This window comes from Lutra lutra, chromosome 14 (assembly GCF_902655055.1).
Source record: "Lutra lutra chromosome 14, mLutLut1.2, whole genome shotgun sequence".
In the NCBI taxonomy this organism is placed as follows: Eukaryota; Metazoa; Chordata; class Mammalia; order Carnivora; family Mustelidae; genus Lutra; species Lutra lutra.
In genome coordinates, this window is record NC_062291.1 from 44,069,062 (window position 1) to 44,095,212 (window position 26,151).

At 53.2% G+C, this 26,151-nt stretch overlaps 1 protein-coding gene across 1 annotated transcript; it reads left to right on the forward strand.

The window, feature by feature from the left end:
* The first annotated feature begins 1,145 nt into the window (after positions 1 to 1,145).
* CDHR1 (cadherin related family member 1) lies at positions 1,146 to 23,925 on the forward strand. Its single transcript, XM_047703575.1, has 17 exons — positions 1,146 to 1,449; positions 2,059 to 2,154; positions 3,342 to 3,487; positions 4,491 to 4,541; positions 5,709 to 5,798; positions 6,946 to 7,032; positions 8,263 to 8,379; positions 9,458 to 9,601; positions 11,324 to 11,402; positions 12,960 to 13,060; positions 15,679 to 15,882; positions 16,379 to 16,531; positions 18,264 to 18,428; positions 18,928 to 18,995; positions 19,486 to 19,714; positions 20,578 to 20,835; positions 21,526 to 23,925. Exons 1-17 carry the CDS (start codon positions 1,395 to 1,397, stop codon positions 22,060 to 22,062), a joined length of 2,580 nt encoding a protein of 859 aa, XP_047559531.1. The 5' UTR covers positions 1,146 to 1,394; the 3' UTR covers positions 22,063 to 23,925.
* Positions 23,926 to 26,151: the final 2,226 nt, after the last annotated feature.

The window sequence follows — 26,151 nt, forward strand, 5'->3', positions numbered from 1 at the left end:
GACCCCAGCAGTGGAGGCCTCTCCAGGAAGCACCCAAAGGTGTTTCCTCTGTCTGCGGACACACCCTTCCAAGACCATCCTGGGAAGTGGCCAGGTTTGGGCCTAAAGTGACCTCCCTGTGCCTCCTCTGAGTAGAAGAGACCAGGCCGCTTCTTCAACCAAACTCCAATATCAGAGTGAGAGAATGAGTGCCCAGCCCAGGGAAAAGCTACCACCAACCAGGAAGGTTCCTGAGCTTACCTGCTTCTCCTTCTTTTCAGTGTCCGGGGGCCCCCATAGCAGCACCTTGCTTTGACTAAATGCCCTCAGGGATGGCGAGCTCACCGCTCTCGGGGCAGTCCATACCTGTGCTGGCCGGCTCTGTTGGCAAGTGGGTACCAGGGAGGGGCTTGATTCTGCCTTCAAGCCATTCATCCTTCCTTACGAGGCTTGAGTGGGTCTGCTACTTCTCCATAGGCACCCACTGGACCCTGGGGATAGGGAGTGAGGCCAGTGTGCTACCTGGTAACTTTCACCTCCCACTTTAGCGGTGACTTGAACACCCTCCCTGCTGCCCACCACATATGTGGACCCTCACTAGTGACCACATTAGCGATCCAGCGCCTGGAGGTTAGGACAGGAAAGAGTAGGGATCCCAGTGAGGTGGGCCTGATACCCCTCCCCATTTGCTCCTCTCCTAACCCTCCTCTTTGTCTTTTGATCTCAGCCCCCCACTCCAAGCCAGAGGCACTATCCCTGGAACCTGTTTGCCCTGGAAGGCACCCGCCACTCCCGCCCGGCCAATCCACCCGCTTCTGTGCATTCTTCCTCCCGGGAGGGACCCCTCCAGTCTCAGGCTGATCTGTTTCCTGCCTACCGCCCTTTTACAGCCCGGAATGATCAGGCTCAGAGTGCCAAACTCCCTCAAAGTCACAGTGGAAGTTCATAAAAAGGGAAACCTCCAGCGGAGCCCCAAGAAGCGCCGATTTTCCAGTGTCCTGCTCAGGGCCATCTAGGGGAAGACACCGCCCCCGTCCCCCCTTCTTCCCCGCTCCTCCCCGCTGCGGAGCTGGGGACCCCTCGGCGCCTGCGCTCCAGACCTGGGCGAAGGGGGCGTGGTAGGGAGAGGAGTTCGCCACCACCCCTCCCGGCCCCGCCCGCTGCTGGGAGCGGGTCCCCTCACCTCCGAGCTCACCAATTGGTCTCTTTTGACAGCCGGCGGGAGCGCTCCAGCTGCGCAGATCCGAGCGGTGTCATCCGCTTAGCGCCCTCGCGCCACCCAGCGCCCCCGCCCCGCGCCCCTCCCGCCGCCGCCGCCCCCACTCTCGGCTCTGCACTCCGCGCTGCCCGGGGCATGCTCCGCGCTCCTGCGCCCGGCCCGGCTGCGGCGAACGACTCTGTCCGCCCGCGGAGACATGAGGCGCAGCCCGGGGGCCGCCCTGGCCCTGGGGCTGCTGCGCCTCTGCCTGGGTGAGTGGCCGCGGGGCCCCAAGCGCGGAGTCGGGGCTAAGCGCGGGTGCGGGCACTGCCCGAGGGGGCGCCGAGGGAGAGCCCTGGCCGCTCATTTCCACCGTGGGACTCGGGCGGGGAGACGGGACGCGGCGGGGTGGGGCGATCCTTCCACCTGCCGGGCTCGGTGGCTACCCTGGAGACACCCGGGTTTGGAGCCAGGATCATCTACTGCCCTTGTCTTCTTCAGAAGGGAGGTTTGGTGATTGCTTTGAAAGCTGCTGGGGCAGAGGAGGGTGCCCCAGCTCCCAGTGTGACCTTGGCCAGGGCACTGTCCCTCTCTGGGCGCGGGATTCCAGGTCTGTCCATTGGTGGGTTGAGATTGGCCATTGCCTGGGTTCTAAGTGCCCCAGATGGTGCGCATCCCTGACAAGCCTGAGCCGAGTCTGAGCCTGCAGGAGGTGGTGGTGGAAGGACCCCTTCGCAGCTCCCAGCCCAGTCTGACTGTGTGCGGGGGGGGGGGGGGGGGGGGGGGGTTGGGGAGGGGACTCCCAACCTGGCCAGACTGGGACCACGCAGGTGTGAAGCTGTCCCTCCCTGTGTCTGTTCTCCTGCCTGTTCTCTCCCTAGCCCAGGCCAATTTTGCCCCGCACTTCTTCGACAACGGGGTGGGCAGCACCAACGGAAACATGGCCTTGTTCAGCCTTCCGGAGGACACCCCTGTAGGTGAGTACCCCTGGCACCCGCCCTCTATTGGTTTCTCGGAGGGTGGCCCTCATTCCCCTGGACACAAGGACTGAACCCGTGACTCCTCTGAGCCTATGGAGACACCCAGTGCCAGGCTGTGGGCCCTCTGGGGCGCCCTGTTTGTGCTCTGAGTTCCCCAGGGCAGTTGCAGGAAAGGAGGTCACGGCTGTCATGGAGACCTAAGCCAGGCCAGTCCTGGAGACCCAGATGCGGCTGCAGGGCCGAGACAGGGCCACCCTAGACAGCAGACAGAAGTTGGCAGCTTGATGAGAACCCCGAAGCTTGGCCACAGCACCGCCCCTTACTCACTGTTGTGACCTTGAGCAAATATACTTACCTCCTGGAGTTTCGGAGCTTAGAATCTTTAGGCTTTAAACAGACCTAAGAAAGTCCAACTTACTGGGATCTGCATGAGAAAGGGGGAAGGGGGAAAGAAGAGGTTCTCCCTTCTTCCCTCTCCCTCTGTCTGGTTTGGGAACACTGAGCAGAAGGATAGCAGTGTAAGAAATGCATCTACTGGGGCACCTGGGTGGCTCAGTGGGTTAAAGCCTCTGCCTTCAGCTCAGGTCATGATCCCAGGGTCCTGGGATCGAGCCCCACATCGGGCTCTCTGCTCAGCAGGGAGCCTGCTTCCTCCTCTCTCTGACTGTCTCTCTGCCTGCTTGTGATCTCTGTCTGTCAAATAAATGAATGGAATCTTTAAAAAAAAAAAAAAAAAAAGAAATGCACCTACTTAGAAATCCCCAAAGAACTAATTCAGACGTGGAGGCATAACGCTGAACCCTGGGTCACCCCTCCTATCTTAATGGCTCCTCCCTTTTCTCCCATCCCCCATACCAGGGAACCCCAGTCTTGGCTCCTGGGACTGGAAGAAGCCCTGGGGTTAGGCACAGCAGCCCTGAAGCTCCTCTGTCATCTGTATTATGGCTTACAGTCCATACAGGGACTGACACTAACATCTCCCCGACAGTTGTAAAGAATAAGGGTGGGGGGTAGGAAGCAGCCCGTGAGGGTGAGCCAGTAGCCAGGGCTCGCTTCGGCTCAGGACCTTTAGCACTGGATTGAATACCTGCCTTAGAAACAGCCGAATCCTTCGTCCGAATAGATGCCACTTTTAGGAAATTTGGGTCCCAGATTCTAGTCTCCCCTTCTGTGTCTCCTTCCAGGTTCTCATGTTTATACTCTAAATGGGACAGATCCCGAGGGAGACCCTGTCTCCTACCACATCAGCTTTGACCCCAGTGCTAGAAGTGTCTTTTCTGTTGATCCCAATTTTGGAAACATCACCTTGGTTGAAGAGCTGGACAGAGAGGTATGGAGAGGTGTGAGACGTACTAACTCTCAGGTGTGCAGACAAACCTCTGTGGGCTGGAAGTTTCCCTGGAGGTCGTCCCTGGAGAGGTCCTGTAAGCCACAGAAAACTGACAGCAGATCAGGACTGGAAAGAATACTTTTTTTTTTTTTTTTTAAATATGTAACCTCTATGCCCAACAGGGGACCCGAACTCATAACCCCAGGATCAAGAGTTGCATGTTCTACTGACTGAGGCAGCCTGGGAAAGAGTGGTTTAGAGAGCGGGTCTGAGTTTGGTAAACCTCCACCCCCTCTATCCCTCTGCACCTTTCTGAACCTACGGGTGCTGGGGCCTGGGCTACATTTCTTTTTTGAGCCCCACACCAGGATGTTGGGCCTCGTGGACCCCATAACTGGACCTACACCGTGGGCTTACTGCCAGCTCTGGTCTGACAGCCGACTTACCCTGCTGCAGGCCAGGGTCGAGAAAAGAAAGTTGGGTCTCAGAGGCTGCTGTAGGGACCATGAGAGGGAAGTATCATCATGCACCCCTCCCCAGCACCCCTGGGGGCCTGCTGACCTCAAACCCTTCCTTGCTGGGGTCCCACCATGGGCTAGGGAGTGCTTGAGACACTGCAGACCTGGACCATGGAACACAGGAGGTGTGGGAGAGATGGGGAGGATGGGGAGGAAGAGAGGGGAAAGAAGAAAAAAGGGAAAAGTCCAGCTCACTGGGATGTCCAGCATGCTGGGTTAGCGTCTGTCCTCATTCTAGCAGGGGAACATTCTCTCTCGGTGCCTCAGTACTACTGTGGGTTTATGAGAACCCCTGATGTGCCAAGACCCGAAACTCAAACATGGCCAGAGGCAGATTTTGGTCACCCTGCCTTGCACCAGGGCTCCCTTGACATGCTCAGGTCTGCTCTGGTGGGCTCAGTGGGGGCAGGGAGAGTCTTCCCCCGCCTCAGGGTCCCCAGGTACATCAGACTCCCAGACACTCACTGGAGCCTTATACTTTACAGAGGGAGGATGAGATTGAAGCCATCATCAGCATTTCCGATGGCGTGAATCTGGTAAGTGTGCCCCTGAGCCAGCCTCCTGGCGGCACCTGCTCCCTAGGCTTGCCCACAGCTTCTCCTCCCTCCTAGGGGCTCTCTGGTAAATCTGAGCTGAGGCCCTCCAACATGCCCACAGGACAGAGCTGCACCAGGGGAGGCCAGTGGGGATGTGTTCCCATCTGCCTCCTCCAACCAGCTCCCCCCCAGCCACCCAAGATGAATGCCTGGGGCCCCAGACGTAGCTGCTCTTTCACCTCCTCCCCCACAGACAGCACTCCCATCCGGCCCTCATCAGTGCGTGCCGGGGTGATCGCAGGGGTTCCCCAGCTTCCAGGCTACCTGACCCCAGTCCATCTCTGAAGTTCAGCCAGAGCCATCACCATAAAACTTTAGGCCTGGCCACAGCTTGGCTGCAGAAGCACTCACAGCAGGTCCCCACTGCCCTCAGGATGTGGTCCAAGCCCCAGTCTGGCCCTCAGAGCCTCCCCATCCAGCACGATCTACCTCGCCCACCTTCCCTCTCACGTTCACCCTCCAGAACATCTAGCCCCAAATCTGCTTATGTTCTCTGAAGTCATCATACATGCCACTCCTCTTGCCTTTGCATATGCTGTTCCTTCTTCCAGGCATACCTTTCCACCTCTTTCCCTCTCACCTGCTGAGGAGCTTAAATCTCACTCCTCTGTGAAGCCTCCCTGCTGTCCCCACCACTGGCTGGACTAGATGCCTCTTCTCGGGGCCTCTGGGGACAGCCTCTTAAACCATGTGCCCACAAAGCCAAGGGGAGCATTTACCTGGGCCATTGTGCCCCCAGAGTCAGATAGCACAGGGGGCTGCCCACAGTGCCTGGCATGCCCCTGTTAGCACTCTGCGTGAGATCACCACCTTTCTTATATACGGGGATCTTGCCCTGCCATCCCATTCTGCAAAACACGCACCATCAGACTGTGTCTTCTGTCTCTGGGATGGAGGGCAGTGTTCACACCTAGTGGTTGCTTCGTAGTATTTGTGGCATGAATGAAGAAAAGAAGAAAGGAAGGAAGGAAGGAAGAGAGGGAGGGAGGGGATGAAGAAGGAGAGACACCAGGCAGAGACATACACCTGGGCTATTAGAGGCCACTGTCCCTTTATTACCCAGAAAGTCTCACTGCCCCAACTCCTGTTTCCTTTGCCCCTTCTCAGGTGAAAGAAAAAGTCACGATCCTGGTGACCGATGCCAATGATGAGGCCCCCAGTTTCATCCAGGAGCCCTACGTTGTCCAGGTTCCTGAGGTGAGCAAGAGGCCTCTAGGCAGAGCCGATGCGCTCCATCCCCAGACTCAGCCCAGCCTTCCCTCTGGGCTGCCCTGTGACCTGCCCCCAGGGGATCAGCCCCAGAGTGATGAATACCTCTTCATCCTAACTGCCCTCCACCCTCCAGAGAACCCCACTTCATGTCCTCCCCTCACCTCTGTTGTCATCCCCTCACACATTCGTTTTTATCCACAGGAATGTCCATTTCCCATTTTCTGTTATAATATATGTTTATTGTGGAAACTTGAAATATATAGAAAAGTAGAAAAAAACAAACTTCTCCAGCCTGAGACAATATTGTCAAATTTTGGTGTTGTTCTCTCTAGTCATTTTGGGATTACTGGATTTATTTTGTTTGTTTTATTTACATAACTGTGACAATACTAAACATATGCTTTCTGTATGCTATTTTTCACTTAATTTCACAACATAAGCATTTCCTCAGTAATTGTGAAGTTTAGGTAACTGTCGTCTTAATCGTTTCCACTTAGTGCATAGTCCATCATTGACTGGATGAGTCCTTTACATCTGGATGTTTAAGATGCTTTAGATTTTTGCTGTCATAAGAAACATCAAATTCTGCACATTAAACATCAACATAAAACTTCCATATAGCTGATTAGAATCATTTCCTTAAGAAATGGTCCAAGATGTGAAGTGCCGAGGTTGAAAGCGTGAGTTACCAGAGCGGCACGCGCTGGCTCTCTCCCCTCAGGTGTGTCTCCCCATCCCTCCCCAACAATGTTTGCTAATTCAGTAGGAGGAAGATACTTCATTTGGGCTCTAAATGGTATGTACGCGATCCCTGGTAATGTGGAATGTGTCTATTAACCATTTCCGTACTTCATGTTTAAATGCTTTGTCTAACTGGAGTCTTATTTTGAGAGGATGCCTGTTCGGGCCTTTCTTTCCCCTTCCTTCATCCCTGCACCCACTGACCTACTCTGACTTTAGCTGCCTCTTCCCCAGCGGGGTTCCCTAGGTAATCCTCCCCTCTTCACCTCTATTCAGCGCTTCACTCCCTGACTCCATCTTTCTATGGCTCCCTTTCCCCCCAGTCCCCTGAGCATTCTGTCACTGCCCTGGGACTGACCCCTCCCCTACCTCCATGGCTGTGACCCCTCAGGACTTACCTACTGGGAGCAGTATCATGAAGGTGCATGCGGTGGACAAGGACACAGGCTCTGGAGGGAGTGTCACCTACTTCTTGCAGGTAAGGAGGGGCACACTGTCATTACCAGAGGCCTGGGCTAGAAGGGACACCTGGATGGCCGCCACCACCTCCATCGCTAAGGCTCTGAGTCAGCACCTCCACTCTTCCCAAAGATTGTCAGAGATATCACATCAGCTTCCCGGGGCTGGGCTGGGCTGGTGGGGAGATGAGAGGAGAGTGGGTGGAGGCCGTCTTCCCCTGACCGGCCCATCCTGGCTCCGTCTGCATTCCCTGCCGCCCTCTCCCTGGATCTCCAGGACCCTCAGCTCTCTACCCCCAACCCCCTCCCCAGGAGAGGTCTGGGCACATTACACCCACACAGGGTGGAAAAAAAAAAAAAAACCTGCCTGGCCTAGAACTGAGGAGAGGAAAAAGGGCGAAAAGGGGATCTGTCAGGAGGAACAGAGTGATGACACCCCCGCCCTACCCCTTTCCATTCCCCCAACCCTGTCAAAGGCAGAGACCCCTTCCCGCACCTCGTCCTCCTCCCTGTCCTCCTCCCTGGGCTCCGCAGGAACCAGCCACACCTCTCACAGCTGCTGTTCCTGGGGCCGCTCCTCAGCTCCCCCCAGGGTTAGTCCCTGGCTCTCACAACTGTCAAGGCGGGACAGCCTGGTGGCTGACAACAAGGCTCCTGGAGAAATCTCCTGGGCTCCACCTGTACCGGAAAGATGCCGCCCCTTCCTGGGGGGGCCTTCACCCCCTCATCTAGCTCTCCCAGCTCTCCCTCCTCATGTGCAGAACCCAAAAGGCACAAACCCATCCTCACAGGTTTTTGTGGGGATTAAATACACGTGCAGCTCCGATAACAGCTCGTGACACACAGTAGCCTTTTTCCAGCTTGAGGATCACCTCCTGTCCCCACCCATCCTCCACCATCCCCCAGGCTGCCTGTGACTGGCCCCTAGGCCCTTCCTTGTTGAGGTTCATGATCCTGAAGCTTGTCTCCACCACTGTGGCTTCTGAGCCCTGACACTCTCTAGGTTAGAGCACTCTGCTGCCATGTCTACCTGCTGGAAAGTCCAGGCCAGAGCTGAGCTGGAAGCTGGGCAGCGAGAAGGCTAGGGCCCTGCCGGGAGCACGTTGAGGGATGGGAGGGGGACCTTCGGGGCCAGCAAGGCCAGCGTTCCTGTGACAGAGGACAGTGAAGACCCCGTCAGAAGCAAAGCAGCCATTCCTGGGCCAGCCTGGGGCCCCCTCCGAGGACTAGCGTGCCCCTCATTCTTACAGAATGTGCACGCCACCAAATTCGCCCTGGACCACCACAGCGGCGTGCTGCGCCTCCGGGCTGGGGCCACCCTGGACTACGAGAAGGCCCGGGCCCATTTTGTCACCGTGGTTGCCAAGGTAACAGAGAGGGAGGCACTGGGAGCCTCTGGCCTTTCTTCAGCCTTTATCAAGGGAAGCGGCCCCGGGGACTGGAACAGAGTTTGGTTCTGCAAGGGAGTGGGGGCGTTTTGGAGGGCTGAAGTTATGATGGCAGCAGGGGTGGGGGGGTGCGGCTGCTCAGAACTTCTGTTGATGTGGACCCTGCCTGGACATGGACATAGTCTCCAGGGAGGCTGGAGTGTGGGGGCTGGAGAGGATATATTCTGTTCTGGAAGATGGTGTACATCCCGTGACAGGCCAGGTTCCCCTCCTGAGGACCAGGTGGCCATGGCTTAGAGACCCGGGCCCCCTCCCATCCCCCCACAGCCTGGTCTCTAGGCGCTTCCCTCTCTCTGCCTGGGCTTGCTCACCTCACCCTCTCTGGGTGATCAGTGACCCTCTCTGCACCTCGGGTTTCTTATCTGCCCACCCCTGAGGCTAAGCAGTTCCTCAGATTTCTAAAGGGCAGGAAGCAGGAGCCGCAAGTCAGCGGGTACTCTGCCAAGGTGGCGCTCTGTCCCCTGAGGGGGGGAACGCCCAGCTGTCCCTCTGGGCTCAACAATGTCTCTTCCAGGAACAGGAAGGCTCTTGCTGGTCACGTATGGCTGCAGGCCATCCCTCTGCAGCCCGTAGCAGCTGCCCAAAGCTCCTCAAGGGCTGGGTTTCCTGGGCACACACCTACATCATATGGGCCCCTGTCATGCTCTTAGTAGGTTCTCAGGAGTTGGAGGCTTGGCTCCTGGCAGGAAGGGGAGTTTGGCCTTGACCCCTCCTCCTCTGCCATTTGTCCAACATAATTTCCCAGGAGAATGAACTCACTCTTTTTCCCAAAGAACACTTGAGTGCCTAGGGCCTACCAGGCGCTGACTAAAGACCTCCATGCATCAGCTCATTTCAGTAACCTCTGCGAGGAGGAACTGATCTCCAGGCGGGTGACGCAGGAGCAGACAGGAATCAGAGAGGAAAGCTGGTCTTGAGGCCAGGAAGTGGCAGAAGCTAGATGCCACCGGGGGCCATCCAGGGCCCAACTTCTTTTCACTCTCTGGTTCTCTCGCAGGATGGCGGAGGGAAGCTGCGAGGGGCCAACGTGGTATTCTCCACCACCACTACAGTCACAGTCAATGTGGAGGACGTGCAGGACATGCCCCCTGTCTTCGTGGGCACACCCTACTACGGCTATGTGTATGAGGACACCCTTCCGGTGGGTGGCTGGCCTCTCAGCCCAGTGTCCCCTCCAGACAGCACTGCCCCGGGATCCCCTGTGGCTTGGCTCACATGGCTGGCTCTGGACGGGCCCAGGCTCAGCCCAGGTGCATGTCCTTTTGCCAGTGGGAGTGGAAGGGAGAGGAAGCAGGTGCTGGTGTGTGGAGCGTCTGATGGGTGCCAAGACTGTGACAGGCATTTCTTCCCTCATTCAAACTTACTCTAATCCAGCTGCCGATGTTCTACCCCTCAAAAGGGCTGAGAAGAGGGGCTGGCTGGTGGACCATTGCCTTGGTTTGGGTGGGGCCTTTTCTACACCATGTGCTGGCAAGGGGGGTGAGATTCCTTTATGCCTCCCTAGCTCCAAGCCCTATAGCCTGGGGTCGCTCAGACCAGTGGTTGTCCTAAAGGCCCAGTTTCAAGGCCAGCCTCAGCTTCTGACCCCTCAGTGCAGTCTTTGCCCCTGATGTTTTGGTGACTATGCTTGTCTTCAGGCCTCTCAGGGAATGTCCTGCCCCCAACCCTGGCATCTAAGGGCTGGCCTCCCCTCTACCCCTGAGTCCTCAGCCTCCAAGCACCCAGCCAATCTCCCTGCTCTGCCTTTAGCCTCTGCCTAAAATGTGACCCCGGGCCTGAGGCTCCTTGCCCTTCTCAGGTCACCCCAGGCACTGTTTTCCTTGACATCTTCGGCTGAGATGGGAGCTCTCTTCTCTGCTCCCACACTCTTCCCATCCCACCTTGGGTTACATCCATGTATTTACATGTCCCCACCACAGACAGACTGAGAGCTCCCTGGAGGCAGAGACCAGGCTGGAACCAAACTTCCCAAAGACTCTAGAACCGAACCGCGTTGTCACTTTTCCTTTTGCTGGTCTGATGATTGTAGACTTGAGGAGATAATGAAAGCACTTTCTGAGGACCACTCACATGCTGGGCCCAAGCTAAGGTACCACTTGTCCAGAAGCTGGCAGCTGAGTGGTAAAGATGAGCACAGAGTGAGGGAGAAATGGAGGGCTCCTCTGGTGGGGCCCAAAGGCAGGGCCGAGGGAGGCCAGCTGTCCTGCCAGGAGCTAAGGGTGGAAAGCATTGCTGAGGGAGAGCAGGCAGCATGGGGACAGTCAAGAGGCAGCCATGAGTGTGGACAGGCAGAGGAGAAGGGCCTGAGCAGAGGGCTTAGAAGGGGGCAGCAGGCTGAGGTGGAGCAGGCTTGTTAGTTGTGCCATCCCTGACCAAACCCTTTGAATAGCACCCCAACCGGGGCCCCAGCAAAACATCCTAGTACGTGGACTTTTCATCGGACCCTACTGTGGCCAGCCCCTCTCTCACCTGTCTCTGACTCTCCCTCTATCTACCTCCAAAGGCAAAAGGTGGATGAGGCAGCAAGGGTGAGGCCTGAGAGCTGGATAGTAGAGGCCAGAGCTGAATGTGTAGGAAAGGAGGGTTGTTTGGAAGAGGCCTACTTGGGGGGCCTGAGTGTCGCTGGGTGGCCATGTGCTAACCTATGTGGTGAGGAGAAGCAGGGCTCAGGCTGTCCTTCCAGCCCTGGGAGCCAGTGGGTGCTCCGATCTCCCTGTAGAACTGGTGTGGGGCCCCACAGAGGCCTGGCCCTTTTCTTGGGTGGCAGGAGGACCTCCCCTCTGACAGGGGCAAGTATATGGGGGGAGAGGAGAGCCCCAGCCATACCGGTTGGCCTCAGGCAGCTGCTTCTGTTCCCCTAAAGGGCTCAGAGGTACTGATGGTGGTTGCCATGGATGGAGATCGAGGCAAACCCAACCAAATTGTCTACAACCTCTTGAATGGTAAGTCTGGGCAACTTTGAGGACAGGCCCGTCTCTGGACTACAGCTCCTACTTCCTGGGTGACCAGAGTGACCTGCCCAGATCTCTCTGGGTCCCAGTTTCCTCATTTGTAAAGTCAGAAGTACAAGATGTATTGGGTGGGGGGTCTGGATCCCTCCAGGAGGTGACAAGTCTCTTGGGCATGTGCTCCTGTTTGTCACCATGTCCAGCAACAGGGAGAGAAGCATAGGGGGAGGGCATCGAAAACAATGTGGGTGGCTCCAACTCATGTCCCTTCACCCTGGGCACATGCTGATTAACAAGAGGGAGTGACCACATTTCTTACACTTTTTAAAATTACTGTTTTTTTTTTCCCCTCATTCTTTTTTTTTTTCTTTTTTTTTTTTAGAAGGGAAAGGGGCAGAGGGAGAGAGAATCCTAAGCAGGCTCTACTCCCAGCACAGAGCCTGACATGGGCCTTGATCCTATGACCCTGAGATCACAACCTGAGCCAAAACCAAGAGGCAGATGCTTAACTGACCAAGCAACCCAGTTACCCCTCTCATTTTTTTACATTTCTGGCCTAGAGCATATAGTTGAATTAAGAGAATTAAATGCAACAATGATAGGACATTTCCTACCGTTAGCCTTATATATGGACAAGAAAACTGAGGCTCAGAGAAGCTAAAGGGGCATCCCACATTCCCATTTGATTTGAACCTAAGTCTTCTGTCTCCAAGACTCTTCTTTGCATAACTGAGCAGCAACTGAGCAGGTCATGGTGCCCCGGGTGGGTGGGTTTTGTGGCCCTCAGTAGCCAGTCCCCACAGGCCCAGGCCCCTCAGTGGGAGAGTCACGCTTGGTGTCTGATCACAGATGTGCACATGTCTCTGTGCTCTCACTCAGACCCTTCCCCTCCCTGACCCTATCCCTGGGATATGCCTGGTGCACACTCTCCCTCCAACAGCTCACGTATGCGTGAATGTGCCCCCATCACTTTCGGGCTCCTTTCCTCAGGCACACAGACACCCCCCTCCCAGACCCCACCCCCACCCCATTGCTCCCCGTCCCTGCCCTCCACCTCTGCAGCCTTCCCACAATTACCCAGCACCTACCATCCCCATCTCTCCTCTCCTCTCCGTCCTCTGTTCTTCTCTTGCAGCCTCTGGCCTCTTTCTTCCCTCCTTTCCTTTCTCTCCTCTCTCTCTCCCTCCTTGTCTCCTTATCTCTGTGTCTGTTTCTCCTTTTCTGTTGCCGTCACACACACGCATGTGCGGCACACACATATGCATACACGCGGCAGTAAGAGAAGCCAGTTCTATGAAACCTGAAAGCCAGACTCAGAAGTGAGTTTAAGTCCCAGCTCTACACGTGCTGTGAAATCTTAGACAAATGACTTAGCCCTTCTGAAACTCAGTTTCCTCATTGGCAAGATCCAGCTGATAGAATTACATTTTATACAGACCTCAATGAGGGAACAAACACCTGAGGAGCACGCGGCAGCCTGCCTGGCCTGGCTCCCCTGCGCCTCCCATGGCCATGTGTGGAACTGCAGGGCACGTCTTTCCCCCTTGACAGGGAGTGATGGAGCCTTTGAAATTAATGAGACGTCTGGAGTCATCTCAGTCATGCAGAGCCCTGCCCAGCTCAGGAGAGAGGTGTATGAGCTGCACGTACAGGTACCGTCCCTCTTGCTTGGCCCTTCCTCCTACCCTTCGGCCCTGGGAGATTCCAAAGTTGATGAGACCCAGTCCACCTCCAGCACCCCACCTTCCACCCAGGGAAGGAGCTAGCTGCTGCTCCAAAAAGCGCCTACATCACATAGCCTGGGTGAATGTTGCAGCAGACACACAAAGCCCCTGGCAAGGGGAGACGTGAATTCACAAGGAGGTAGGATTGAAGCAGCAAGGTCTTGAACATGGGGAGGACGCAGCAGGTGGAGATCGGTGAGGGACATCACTGGTGGGGGTGAGGGTGGGCTGGAGGCACCGTGGGCTAGGAGAGCCACATGAGGCAAGGCTGGAGGTGAGAGCACATGACGGACTAGGGAAGCAGTAAGGAGTCGTGAGCTAGAGCCATGACTAGAACTAGAGTTCATGGGCAACATGTAGACAGAGAAACAGTTGGATCCAGGCTGGGGCCAGAGGAGTGAAAGCCCTGAATATGAGATACAGTTTTTATCCTGGAACAGGGCCAGCATTGTGGGCGTGTGGTCTATGTAATTACACAGGGATCACCGTCAGAAGGGTCCCATGCTGGGCGTAATGATCTGCTCTTGCTGTCTTGAAATCCTTAATAATTTTTTAACAAGATTTTAAAACAATTTTTAAGAAAATTTTTGTTAGAAAATATTTTCATTTTTCACTGGGTCTGCAAATTATGTAGCTGGTTCTCCCCAAGAGGAGTAAAAAGATATTGAAGGGTTTTGAGCATGATTAGAGTCTTGTTAAAAAGCTCATCTGTCTGCTTTAGACCAGGGGTGGAGGGGCTGGGGGATGGCGGGGTTCAGATTCAGAGTTTGGCAAACAAGGATTTCCAGGACCTAGTCCTGGCAACAGGAAGTTTGTGTGTCTGGAAGAAACCCAGGACTCTCCATGTTCTAATCTCTCAAGTGACTCTGGCACCAGTTCCAGCCTAAGATTTGAGAACAATGGTCCCACCTTGAGTTTGGAGGAAACTGGATGAGAGGCAGGGAGGCAAAGCCATTAGTTAAGAAGGCCCTTGGGGATGGAGGGAGGTGGAATAGCAGAAATAGATAAATTGCAAAATACGAAGGAGGCCGACTCCACAGAATGTGGCTATGAGGGGTAAGGGAAGGGTCAGGGATGGGGCGTCTGGAGTGGTGCCATGCCATCAGGAGCACAGGAGAGGAGGCCGGTTAGGGAGGATAGGCATGGAAAGCTTCTCTGTCTCAGGAACATTCAGGTTGGACACACAACTTGGATATACAGGTTCGGAATCTGGGGAGACAGTGTCAGCATACAGGCAGCTATGGAAGGATGGTTTTGGGGAATGGGATTGCCCAGAGAGTGGCCGTGGGGACAGAGGAGCACTGGCTGAGAATGCAGCTGTGGGGGCACTGGAGGCTGAGTGAGGATTGTGGGGGGTGGGGAGGCAGGTGAGGGAAACTCAGGAGCGATCGGAGAGGTAGAGAGGAGCCTGCCGAGAGCAGAGTCACATTGGCAGAGGACACTCAGGAAGGCAAAGGAGGTGACAGTGCTGCATGCAGCATGGAAATTGGTGTGAAGGATCTCTGTTGGGGATGGGCTGAGAGTGGAGGAGGAATTAGGAAATGGAGGTGTAGGCTTCTGAGAAGGGATCCAGGATAGCAGCTAGGGTGTGACAGAGTGGTTCCCAGGAGCAGAGTTTCAGGATAGGTAAGACAGAGCATGCTTAAAGAACAAGGGCAGGGAGGTCCTTGATAGTATCTGTCACAGGGAGTGGTTCACATGGAGCCTGTGGATTCTCAGCCCTGGCTTGCCGCCATGTTAGTTATCTGTTGCTGTGTCGCCGCACCTCCCCTCCCTACAGCCTCCCTTTGGCCAAATGGACACCAGGACAGAATGTGGCAGAGCTGGGATTTGATCCCATATGTCTCTGGATGCAAAGAAGGGCCAGTGTGAGGAGATGGAGAGAGCGCTGGTTAAGGAATCAGACACACCTGAGTTCTTCCTGTTCTAGCTCTGCCATTCACTAGCTGTGTGACCCCAGGTGACTACTTCACCCCTCTGTGCCTCATCTGAGAAATGGGATCAGTACTAGCACCGTATCGTTGCCTGTGGCTGTTGTAACGTTTCCGCAAACTTAGGGTCTTAAAACAGCTCACATTTGTATCTCGCAGTTTCTGTGGGCCAGGATTCCAGGTTAGCCGGGTCCACAGATGCGAGCTCTCTCATGTAGCTTCCATCAGATTGTCAGCCAGGACTGGGTTCTCTTGACTGTGGAAGGATCAGCTTCCAGGCTCACATGATTATGGGCAGAATTTAGTTCCTAGTGTCCTGTGGGCTAGAGATCACCATTAGCTCCTTGAGACATGTGCCTCTCCAGCATAGCTCCTCGTCTCATCAGAGCCAGCAAGAGAGACTGTCTGCTAGAAAACAGAAGTTACAATATTCATGGTCTAATCACTAAGTATATGCCATCACCATTGCCATGTGCTATCCGAAGTCAGTTGCTAGGGCAGGCCACACTTAAAGAGAGGGGATTATACAAGAGGATGAACATGTGGAGGCGGGGACCCATGGGGCCATCTTGGAGTCTCCTGCTACACAGCAATAGCCACCTGCCCCCACCCCAGGTGACTGAGGTCAGCTCTGCCGGGATCCCAGCCGCCCAGGCCATGGTCCCAGTCACCATCAGGATCGTGGACCTCAACAACCATCCGCCTACGTTCTATGGTGAGAGTGGACCCCAGAACAAATTTGAGCTGTCCATGTACGAGCACCCCCCTCAGGGGGAGATCCTGCGGGGCCTCAAGATCACTGTCAACGACTCAGACCAGGTGTGTGGTCCTGCCCTCCGCTTTGTCTTCCAAGGGACTCGAGCTGAGAGCTCACCAGCCTTCACTGCTTATGTCCCAAGGGCCTGGCAGGTCACAAAATGAATGAAACAAGAAGGTATAACCAAGAGAGAGATGGGGGAGAGTAGCTAACCACAGACTCTCTGCTTAGCCTAAGGACATTCACAATCAGTTAAAAAGTATAGCCAGCCAAACAGAAGTCCCTCTGTATTAGATCTCCGGGGAGTTTTTGTGACCACTTCCCATCACCTCCTCTGCCCGGCAGAGGGCTGGGCTGTGAGCGTTTGTTACCTGACTTAGTCTCCATAGCCTGCTAAGTCTTTCTGATTCTCCGTGGCCTGGCTGACAGAAAGAAGTAATAATACTCACCTGCCAGGGTTAAGGGCATAAGGAAGGCTCCTCGCTTAGCATGACCATCTAATGAGTTTCTATTCTCACTCATCTTCCCCGTTGCCTCCCTCCAATCTCTGTGGTCCAGGGAGCCAATGCCAAATTCAACCTGCGGCTGGTGGGACCTGGGGGCATCTTCCGAGTGGTCCCACTGACAGTCCTGAATGAAGCCCAAGTCACCATCATTGTGGAGAACTCAGCCGCCATTGACTTTGAAAAGTTCAAAGTGCTAACCTTTAAGGTAGGTGATGCTTTGCACTGCTCTGAATGGGGGGGGGGGGGGTCCTAGGAGCTCATAGCAGGTCCTGGATTCATTCCTGAGGGGGCCATGTCACCTCCTGCCCCTTCTGGCCCTCCTTTTTTCCTCTCAGTTCCTCTGCCCCTCCTGCTGACTGGGGGAGCAGGAATGGGGGCGGAGTGGGAGGAAGGGGAGGGTAAAAAGAGCCTGCTCCCACTGCTCACACAGCCTCACTAAGCCCCTGTTCCTAAATTATCATCGTCCCAGGAAAGCACTGGCATTCAAGGTGCCATGTTAATAGATTGAGACCGAAAAACTATTTGATTATCAAGATAAACGTATTTCTCATAGGTGTTTGACATCTATCATTGATTCTGTTAAAAAAAAAAAAACCTAAGTAGAAGTTTAAAAAAATACTCTTTGTATCTGATTTTTTAAAATTATGAACATATGTAAATAATGAATATTAGATATAAACATAAATACTATATAGTAATAAAAAGTAAAAACATACTTCACTAATATTATTTAAACTGTTACAATTATTTATAATTATACCTACATATGCCACTATAGCAAGTGTCATGCTTAGAAGTGGGAATCTAAAAGCTTCCTATGAAGTCAGAAACAAATTGTGGGGGCCTGCTCTCACCACTGTTATTTAACACTATTCCTGGAGTAATGTTATTCCTGAGTAAAGAAAGGAAATAAGAAGTATGAATGTCAGAAAGGAAAGGACAAAATTATCATTGTTTGTAGGTGGTGTTTTTGTTTGCTTAGACAAATCTAAGAAATGCTGGGAAAACAAACACAGCAAAGTTGCTAACATGATTGATTACAAACTTAATACACAAAATTTGAGTATTCCTACATAAGAAAAATAGCAAAGAGAATAATGGAATAAAAGATCCTCTTTTATAATAACAACTAAAAGATAAAATTCCTAGTTATTAGGATAATAAGAAATATACAGCATCTAAATAACACAAAAGCACAGGAATTTAACAAAGGGATATAAAGAAAGCAAGAAGTATAAAGGCGTACTTTGTTTTAAAAAAAATGCAAAGTCTCTGGGGCACCTGGGTGGCTCAGTGGTTTAAGCCGCTGCCTTTGGCTCAGGTCATGATCTCAGGGTCCTGGGATCGAGCCCCGCATCGGGCTCTCTGCTCGGCGGGGAGCCTGCTTCCTCCCTCTCTCTGCCTGCCTCTCTGCCTGCTTGTGATCTCTCTGTCGGATAAATAAATAAAATCTTTAAAAAAAAAAATGCAAAGTCTCATCAAGTGAATAAAGAATCCAATATCATTTCAATTAAGTCTTATGTGGAATTTCCTTTGGGGACGGGCAGGGGGATTGACATTACACTGATTTTTATCTGGAGAAATAAACTTATAAGAATAGTCAGGAAAACAGAAAGAAAGAATATGAGGGAAGAACTTCCCTAACAAATATTAAATTATATTATATAACAAAATAATTTTTGAAATTGAAACTGAAAAGGAGTAAGCAAATCAATGGGACAAAAGAAATTGGCCCAAGTACAACTATATGCAGGCCTTTCAAGACAGTGGGCCTTAGAGGTGCCTCCTGCAGGTGGCGGCAGGCGTCACAGGCTGGTGGTGGAGACTGCAGCGGTACAGGGCAAGTGTGCGCCTGACCCTGCTGGGACAAGACGTGGGAAGGCTTTCTGCCCGGTGGCCACTGCCCAGATAAGTCCTTATTTTCTTTCCTTCCTCAGCTACTGGCCATTGAAGTGAACACTCCAGAGAAGTTCAGCTCCACAGCAGATGTTGTGATCCAGCTCCTGGACACCAATGACAATGTCCCCAAGTTCACCTCCCACTACTACATTGCCAGAATCCCTGAGAATTCTCCAGGAGGCTCCAACGTGGTGGCTGTCACAGTGGGTTGAGGACTAGCCCAGGGACTGGAGCTGTGGTTAGGAGCCCCTACTGAAGGAGGCTTGATGAAATCAGAGAGACCTGGGCTCCAGTTTGAACCACAAAGCCCAAACGCATTAACTGTGTCCTTGGACAAGCTACCTGACCTCTCCGAGGCTCAGTTTCTTCTTCTGTACAATGGGGATAACAATACCTCTCAGGACTCTAAAGAGGACATAGGCAAAACCCCCGAAGCCAGGGCATAGGACCCATCTCCTTTTCCTTTCTCTTTTACAAAGGAGGGATATATGCCTTCTAGATCTAAACCTTTTGGTTCTTCCAACAGTTGAGCCTTCCTGGGTAGAAAGCTAGGGCTCTGGAGCAGGCCTTCAGATCAGTTTCTGCCCAGTTGGGTCAACCCCAAATCCCCTTGTGTTGCCAGGGAAAGCAGCCCTCAGACACATGAACTGCCAACATGCCCCAACAAAGGACACGGACCACTAAGAGCTTTCTCTCTTCCAGGCTGTAGATCCAGACACAGGTCCGTGGGGCGAAGTCAAATACTCCATCTATGGGTCCGGGGCAGACCCGTAAGTAGATCCAGAATTCTGGAAAGAGCCTTGGGCAAGGGATTTGGGAGGCAGGGGGCAGAGGGGATCTGGGTGGAAAGCAGGAGGGACCTAGACCGGGTTGGAGAAATGAATACAAGCCCAGTGGGGGAAAGGAAAGCAGTAGAGACCCTGAAGCAGAGGTTCAGGGATCTAAGAGAAGAAGGGTCACTGTCGTGGCCTGGAGCTAGGGAGGGGTAGGCTCTGGGTGGAAAGGGAAGGGCTGTGAGTCTGAGTCTGGGTAAGTTCAAGGTTAAGAGGTGGGTGAGTAAATGGGTGGGCCTGCCTCCATCAGCCTGCAGGGTTGGGGAAAGGACCAGGTGAGCTACTTTGGAGAAGCTGCATAACGCATTAGAGGTAGGTCACTCCTGCAGGTGTGCGTATGTGTGTGTGTGTGTGCACGCACACTTGTGCCTGTATGCATGCACCTGTGCTTGTGCACACCCAAGCCTGAGCTCCCTATGCCTGGCAGCTTCCTGATCCACCCGTCCACTGGGATCATCTACACCCAGCCCTGGGCCAGCCTGGATGCTGAGGCCACAGCCAGGTACAACTTCTATGTGAAGGCAGAGGACATGGAGGGCAAATACAGCCTGGCCGAGGTCTTTGTCACTCTCCTGGATGTCAATGATCACTACCCGCAGTTTGGAAAGAGTGTCCAGGAGAAGACAATGGTGCTGGGGACCCCGGTGAAAATTGAGGTGAGCTTTGAAGGCAACGAAGCTTCCCTAAAAGCCTGTTCTAGCTGCTCCAAGAGGCACCATAGCAGAAGAATTTATTTTAAAATAAAACTAGTGGCTTCCCAATATGAGCAGAGGATTTTAAGGTTCATTATACATCCCACCCCCAACTCAACCCGGAAATAACCTCTAAGAGAGAAACTATTATTGCCACTTTACAAAAGAAGCAATTGAGGCTTGGGTAGCTTAGGTGTTTGGGTTGCTTTTGTTCACGCAGTTGGTCTGCCTGTTTTCAGAGCAGTGCTGAGCAACACTGTCTTGCTAACGTGGAAGAAGCATGAACTCTGAAACTCAAGGGATTTGACTTTTTTTTTTTAAGATTTTATTTATTTATTTGATAGACAGAGATCACAAGTAGGCAGAGAGGCAGGCAGAGAGAGAGGAGGAAGCAGACTCCCTGCCAAGCAGAGAGCCCGATGCGGGGCTCGATCCCAGGATCCCGGGATCATGACCTGAGCCGAAGGCAGAGGCTCTAACCCACTGAGCCACCCAGGCGCCCCAAGGGACTTGACTTTGAATCCCATCTCCCCTCCTTCTCTATATCCATCCTTAGACAGTCACTTATCATCCAAATTTATTTTTTTTTAACAATACCTACCACCCAGACTTGTTCTGAGGATGGAATGGGGTAATACACGTAGGGGGCCTGGCACAGACCCTGGCTCATTCAGTACTTCTCCCAACTCCAGTCTACTCCAGGTAGGGCTAGGATGATTTCCCTTCAACCCAGCAAGCCACATATGATTTATTGGTTTAGCCAGGGTACATAAGTGTTGTCCTCGAAGCCCAGCTCTGTCCGACCCTACCCCCCCACTCACACACAGGCCACGGACCAGGACGCAGAAGAGCCCAACAATCTGGTGGACTATTCCATCACACACGTCGAGCCAGCCAATGTGTTCGACATCGATGTGCACACGGGGGAGATCCGGCTCAAGAGCTCCATCCGCTCCCTCGATGCCCTGCACAACATTACACCTGGCGGGGACTTCACATGGTCCCTAGAGGTGCAGGCCAAGGACCGTGGCTCCCCATCCTTCAGCACCACAGCCTTACTCAAGATTGACATCACAGACACCGAGGTGGGTACCAAGTCTGCGCCGGGGAGAGGGTCAGAGGGCCGGCTCAGGCCTTGCTGTGGTGTCATCAGAGGAACAAAGACCATCTCCAGCCTTCCTCCAAAAGACATTCAATGCTAGCAAAGGCCGCTTCTGCCATCAGATACACAGGCTTTGGAATCAAGTAGAAATCCTAGTTTCAACACCTTTTAACAGTGTGATTTGGGGCTTTGCCCGGCCTCTTCTTCCTTTCCTATAAACTGGGAATAGTGATGGCTCTTTTGCATGGGTGTTAAAAGGCAGAAGTAAAATCATGGTACATAGTTCTCAGCTCAGTATCTGGCAGAAAATCATCACTTAAGAGGGGTCCTGATTCACTTGGACAGAAGAGGCCCTCCAAAACCAAAGGTAAGCAATCCCCTAATCTCTCAAGAAGAGAGTCCAGCTAATGTGGGAGTTCTTAATCTGAAAAAGGTTGTTTGCATTATGCTCTCTTGCTGTGTGTTTTTCTGGGGGGCTGTACGCATCACATTTTCTCTGTGTGCATTTTTTCTGGACCAAAGCCCATGGTGCTCATCAGATTCTCCAGGGATGCCTGACCCCAGAAAGATGTTTTTTTAAACCATCAGGCTTCAGGGAGCTCATGAGTCCTGCTCTGTCCTCCAGGGACCGGGCAGGAGTCACAGAAGGCAACGGGATGGCTCTCTCTTCCAGATGCTGTCCCGAAGCCCCATGGCCGCCTTCCTGATGCAGACCAAAGACAACCCCATGAAGGCTGTGGGTGTCCTGGCTGGCATCATGGCCATCATCGTGGCCGTAACCGTCCTCATCTCCACTGCCACCTTCTGGCGCAATAAGAAGTCCAACAAGGTCCTTCCTGTGCGGCGCGTGCTCCGTAAGCGGCCCAGCCCTGCGCCCCGGGCTATGCGCATCGAATGGCTCAAGTTCAAAAGGACCAAGGCTGCTGCCAAGTTTGTGCTCAAAGAGGATCCTTCCAATGAGAACTGCAACAACAACAGCCTAGGAAGCACACTGCCCCCCAAAGCCCCAGCTCCCCCTCCACCACCCACAATGGCGTCCAAGATGGGTGTGGCCCCCTGGACTGTGCCTACAGTCTCTGGCTCACTCACCCCTCAGCAACCCCAATGGTCACCAAAACCCAAGGTGGGAAGCCCTGTCCAATCAGCTCTGGTCTCCGAGCTCAGGCAGAAGTTTGAGAAGAAGAATGTAGGTAATAAGGCTTACTTCTAGCATGTGTCCTGTGGACCTTCATTTCCCCAGCCCAGTTGTGCTACACTTGGACCATGCTCCCTGCCATCCGCACCTTAGGGTCACCTCTGTTTTGGACCATGATGTAAGCCCCATATCCATGGCTCTGGATATGCCTTGGATGAGGGATTTCTCTGTTTATGGGATGCAACTGGCAAATACTTCCTCATCACCCAGATTGTTGGCACAGCTCTGATGCTCCCCATTCCACAGAGGCTGGGAATCCACAAAGAGCCAGCTCTGGGTGTCTTCTGCTCACCAACCTCTGACCTCACAGAGTCCCTCAAGTCCTCCTGGACCCTCAGCATCTTCAGTTGAGGACCAGGGCCCTGGCTACATGTAGCAAGGCCAAGGGGGACCTGGATCCTGAAGCCTCCAGCTAAGAGCAGGAGCAGGAAAAGGAGTCAGCCCTGGCTAAGGTTGTGGTCAGTGACCCCTGCAGGCTGTAGGAGAGTGAGTGCATCAGGGCAGGGCCACGATGCACTGAAAACTCACACCGACTATGGGGCTTATCCTCAGAGCTATTGGAAAGATGGGGGTTGGTGTCTGGGCAGAGTCTGTGGGCCCCTGCTGTACCGACACAGGACCAGAGGACAGAGGTGTGAGATGACCCCAGCCAGGGCTGTTCCAGATGGGCCCAGAAATGTCCAAGCTGGAGCCCTGCAGTGGTCCTAGAGACACCCAGAAGAGCCTCGAGCCCCTCCCTAAGGCGCTGCTCCATCACGAGTCCTGAAAGAGACAGGGCAGGGCTGAATTTTAGAGAGATCTGTTTTTATCCTTCTCACATCGTGTAATCTTGGGAGTGCCGTTTAAATTCCCTGAACATTCACTTCCTCATCTGTAAAATGAAGTAAATCAGTCCTCACTACCTCACGAGCAGGGCCAAGGTGAAGATTGAAGAAAATGTGATAACAAGGGCTTTAGCCAAGTGCAAAGCACCACAAATGCAGAGTATTTTTCTGCAGGCGAATTCTCTGGGGTAAACTCTTCCAGAAAGTATTAGGAGCCTTTCAAGCTGTTCTGCCAAGCACCGCCAGGAAGGCCTGTGCTGGGTTTGAGTGCAGCCCCTGATCCATGGTGGCCAGAGCTGGATGATGTCACTGGCCTTGACTGAGGCTCCCCCAGTTCCATTCTCCCCCACCACATCCCCCATGCTGCCCTGCCCTGGCCAGCCACCGTCAGAAAGGACCAAATCCAAGCAGCACATGAAGCCCAAGCCTCCGTTTTGCCAAGAAGACAAATGGGTTTCCAAGGGAGGAGTGATTGCTAGAGGCCACACAGCAGGTTGGTAGCAGAGACCTGGTTGGAGGGTCCTGGGTTCTCGATGTTTTCCCCTGACTGAGCACACCTCGTCAGTTTGTGACAACCTACCGCAGGAGAGAAGACACACAGGCCTCTATGCTTAGTGCGAGGAAGTTCTGCCCAACTTCAAGGAACCCTGCTTTATGAGGAGTCTGGCCATGTGCAGGGAGAGGGAAGTAGAATGGTTCTTTGCATCTTACCCCCCTCACTAATAACTGCTCTGGAGTATCGTCGGTGATTTTATTTAAACCGATTATATGCACATGCACTTTTCTCGATCTCTAAGTGTGTGTTTCAAGGTGTTACTCAGATATGCCGATGTGTAAGGTCCTGGCTGGGGTTTCTGCAGTTCCCACCCCAGAGTGTATTAAGAAGTGAAATCTAACAAGCTGGGATCCCAGACTGAACAAAGAGGCATTTTGCAGCGTGTATTTCAGGAGGGGACTGCGCTGGACCAAGTTTGTCCCGCACGGGAAATGCGACATCCTTCCAATTTGCATGCAATCAACCTCTTTTGTAAATGGTCAATAAAATCTGTTAAGCAAGGGCCAAGATGACCTCCTGCTCCCTCCTTGCGTGTGTGTTAGCTGACTCACAGGATCAGTCTCCTGGACAGCCAGGCTCGGCCTGCCTCCTGGCTCCTTCGGCAGGTGGATCCATCCCCCAGCCCCCAGATCTGACTCCAGAGGAGGCTGCAAACCTTTGTCCAAAGGGCCACGCATATGCCTCTAGTGGTAATATTTGCAGGGCTTGTCTATCCAGTCGTGCCCCTCAGGGGCCTGGACTGGGCTTTTCTCCTGAGCAGGACAAGCCCCAACAGGGTTGTTTGGGAGGGAACAGACTCTGGAGCTAGAGCTAATTAACCCCCATCCCAGCCCATTGAAGGCAGGGATTGGGAGACCTGACATGGACACAACAGCCTGGGCAGCCGTGCAGTCTCTGGGACAGTGGTCATGAGAGCCTCTGGGATAGAGGCTCAGGCCAGCATCCAGGCCCTGGGAGGGGTGTGAGCTCTGAGACAAATCCAGAACTTGAACCAGGGTAGAGGTGATCTGAGAAACTGGGCCTGTGGGGCAACCTCCTGCACTGAGAAATATGGGGAAAGTATCCACTTGCTGGCAAGAGCCTACTGAGAAAGAATAAGAGGTACAGCAAAACCTAGGGTTCCAGCAAATGTGGAGATACTGCAAGTGACTCCCATCCAGTGGGAGTGAGGCTGGGCCAAGTTCTACTGCATGAAGGAATGGTGAGGGTCCAGGGGCTGCCTGCCCAACCATGCTGGGATGGGCCTGGCCTCTAAGCTGGCATAATTTTAAGCCTCTAGCTAAAGAGCTGGGAGACAGGGTTTCAACTTAGGGGTGCTCTTCCATTTCTGGGGTCTAAAAAATGGATGGATAATTAACTGATGTGTTTCCAGATGTGTCTCCAAGAAACCTGCTGGGCATTGTGTGTTTCTCCCAAAGGTTGAGGTCAGACTTTCTGATTGTATGAAATAACATGGTACTTTCCAGTCTGACAGCCCTGGGTCTGAATCCTGGTTCTGCTGCTTTCATGTGACTTTGTGCAAGAGACTAAGTCTCCCTGGGCCTCACTTCCCACATTAATACGTGGTGTTAAAAAAAAAAAAAAAAAAAAATCATTGCCATGAAGGTGATGAGAGCTATTCTATGTAAAGATCCTAGCAGCAGCTCTGTATCTGCTGATATAAGCTCAGGAGACAGTTGCTATTCTTAGGTGGATGAGAGGACATTTGAGGATGTCTGCAGGCTGGAGCGCCATATCCTGGAGGCGAGGACTTCTGCTTGTGCTGACCTCCAGGATGTTGCCACCCACTGAGAGGCCTGGGAGCCTCTCCTCTGTATGAGGAGAGGAGAGGGGCCTCGGAGGGAGGTGGAGGAGAGCAGGGCAGAGGCCACAGCTCTGGCCCTGTGCAGCCCTGAAGCCTGCATCCTGCAGGAGTTAAGAACTGAGGAGACTTTCCCTAAGAAAACCTGTGGGACTCGGTATGGAGCAGCTGCCCTCAGAGGCCAACAAGCAAAACGTGGCAAAACCTGGGCAGAGCTGGAGCCTCCTGCTTCTCTGAGGTCTTCTGCAACACTGCTACTCTGAGGACTGGTGGCTTCGAGAGAAGCCAGGCTCAGCCCATCTAGCATGGGTGTGGTCATCTGTTGGCAGGCAGTGATGCCCTCTGACGGTCCTCGAGGGCCCTGGCCACAGGGGGAAGGACAGGGAGAATGGGGAGGATGCCATGTGAGGACTGAGGCTGCCACAGTCCATGTGGACACAGGGAGGGTCCCTTAGAAGAGTCACAGAAATAATGTGGGTGGGGTAGGGGGTGGTGTCGTGAGGTTTGGTGTAGTTTGCAGGATGAAGTGGTGGTGGTGTAAACCCACCATAAATTGATCCATAAAGTAAGCGACTTTATTTTGCAGCAGACTGGTGATGTTGGGATGTGACATTAGGAAATTGTGCAAATGCATGTTTTTAACTGAATGAGGTTCAGTCATTTATTTATTAATAAATAACATACTCAGTCATTTTTTTAATAACACATGTTCTGAGCGTACTGTGCCAGACCCTCTTCCAGGTGTTAAGTCTACAGGCTCCAACAAGCCAGAAGAAAGGAAGAAAAAAGAAAAAGGACAAAATCATTCCCTCAGGTTGACAGTAGCAGATGCATGGGGCCAGCAAAGGCTTCATTCCAAAAGCAAGTAGCACTGCTTACAAATGTCTCCTGAACCAAAGGAGCTCACCTTAAAATCATTTGGT

Bases quoted from the DNA above. Each gene is read 5' to 3' on its own strand.
- CDHR1 (XM_047703575.1), top strand. From the start codon at position 1,395: ATGAGGCGCAGCCCGGGGGCCGCCCTGGCCCTGGGGCTGCTGCGCCTC. The intron at 5,799-6,945 runs GTGAGCAAGAGG...GTGACCCCTCAG, and splicing joins ACGTTGTCCAGGTTCCTGAG to GACTTACCTACTGGGAGCAG. The intron at 16,532-18,263 runs GTAGGTGATGCT...TTCCTTCCTCAG, and splicing joins TCAAAGTGCTAACCTTTAAG to CTACTGGCCATTGAAGTGAA.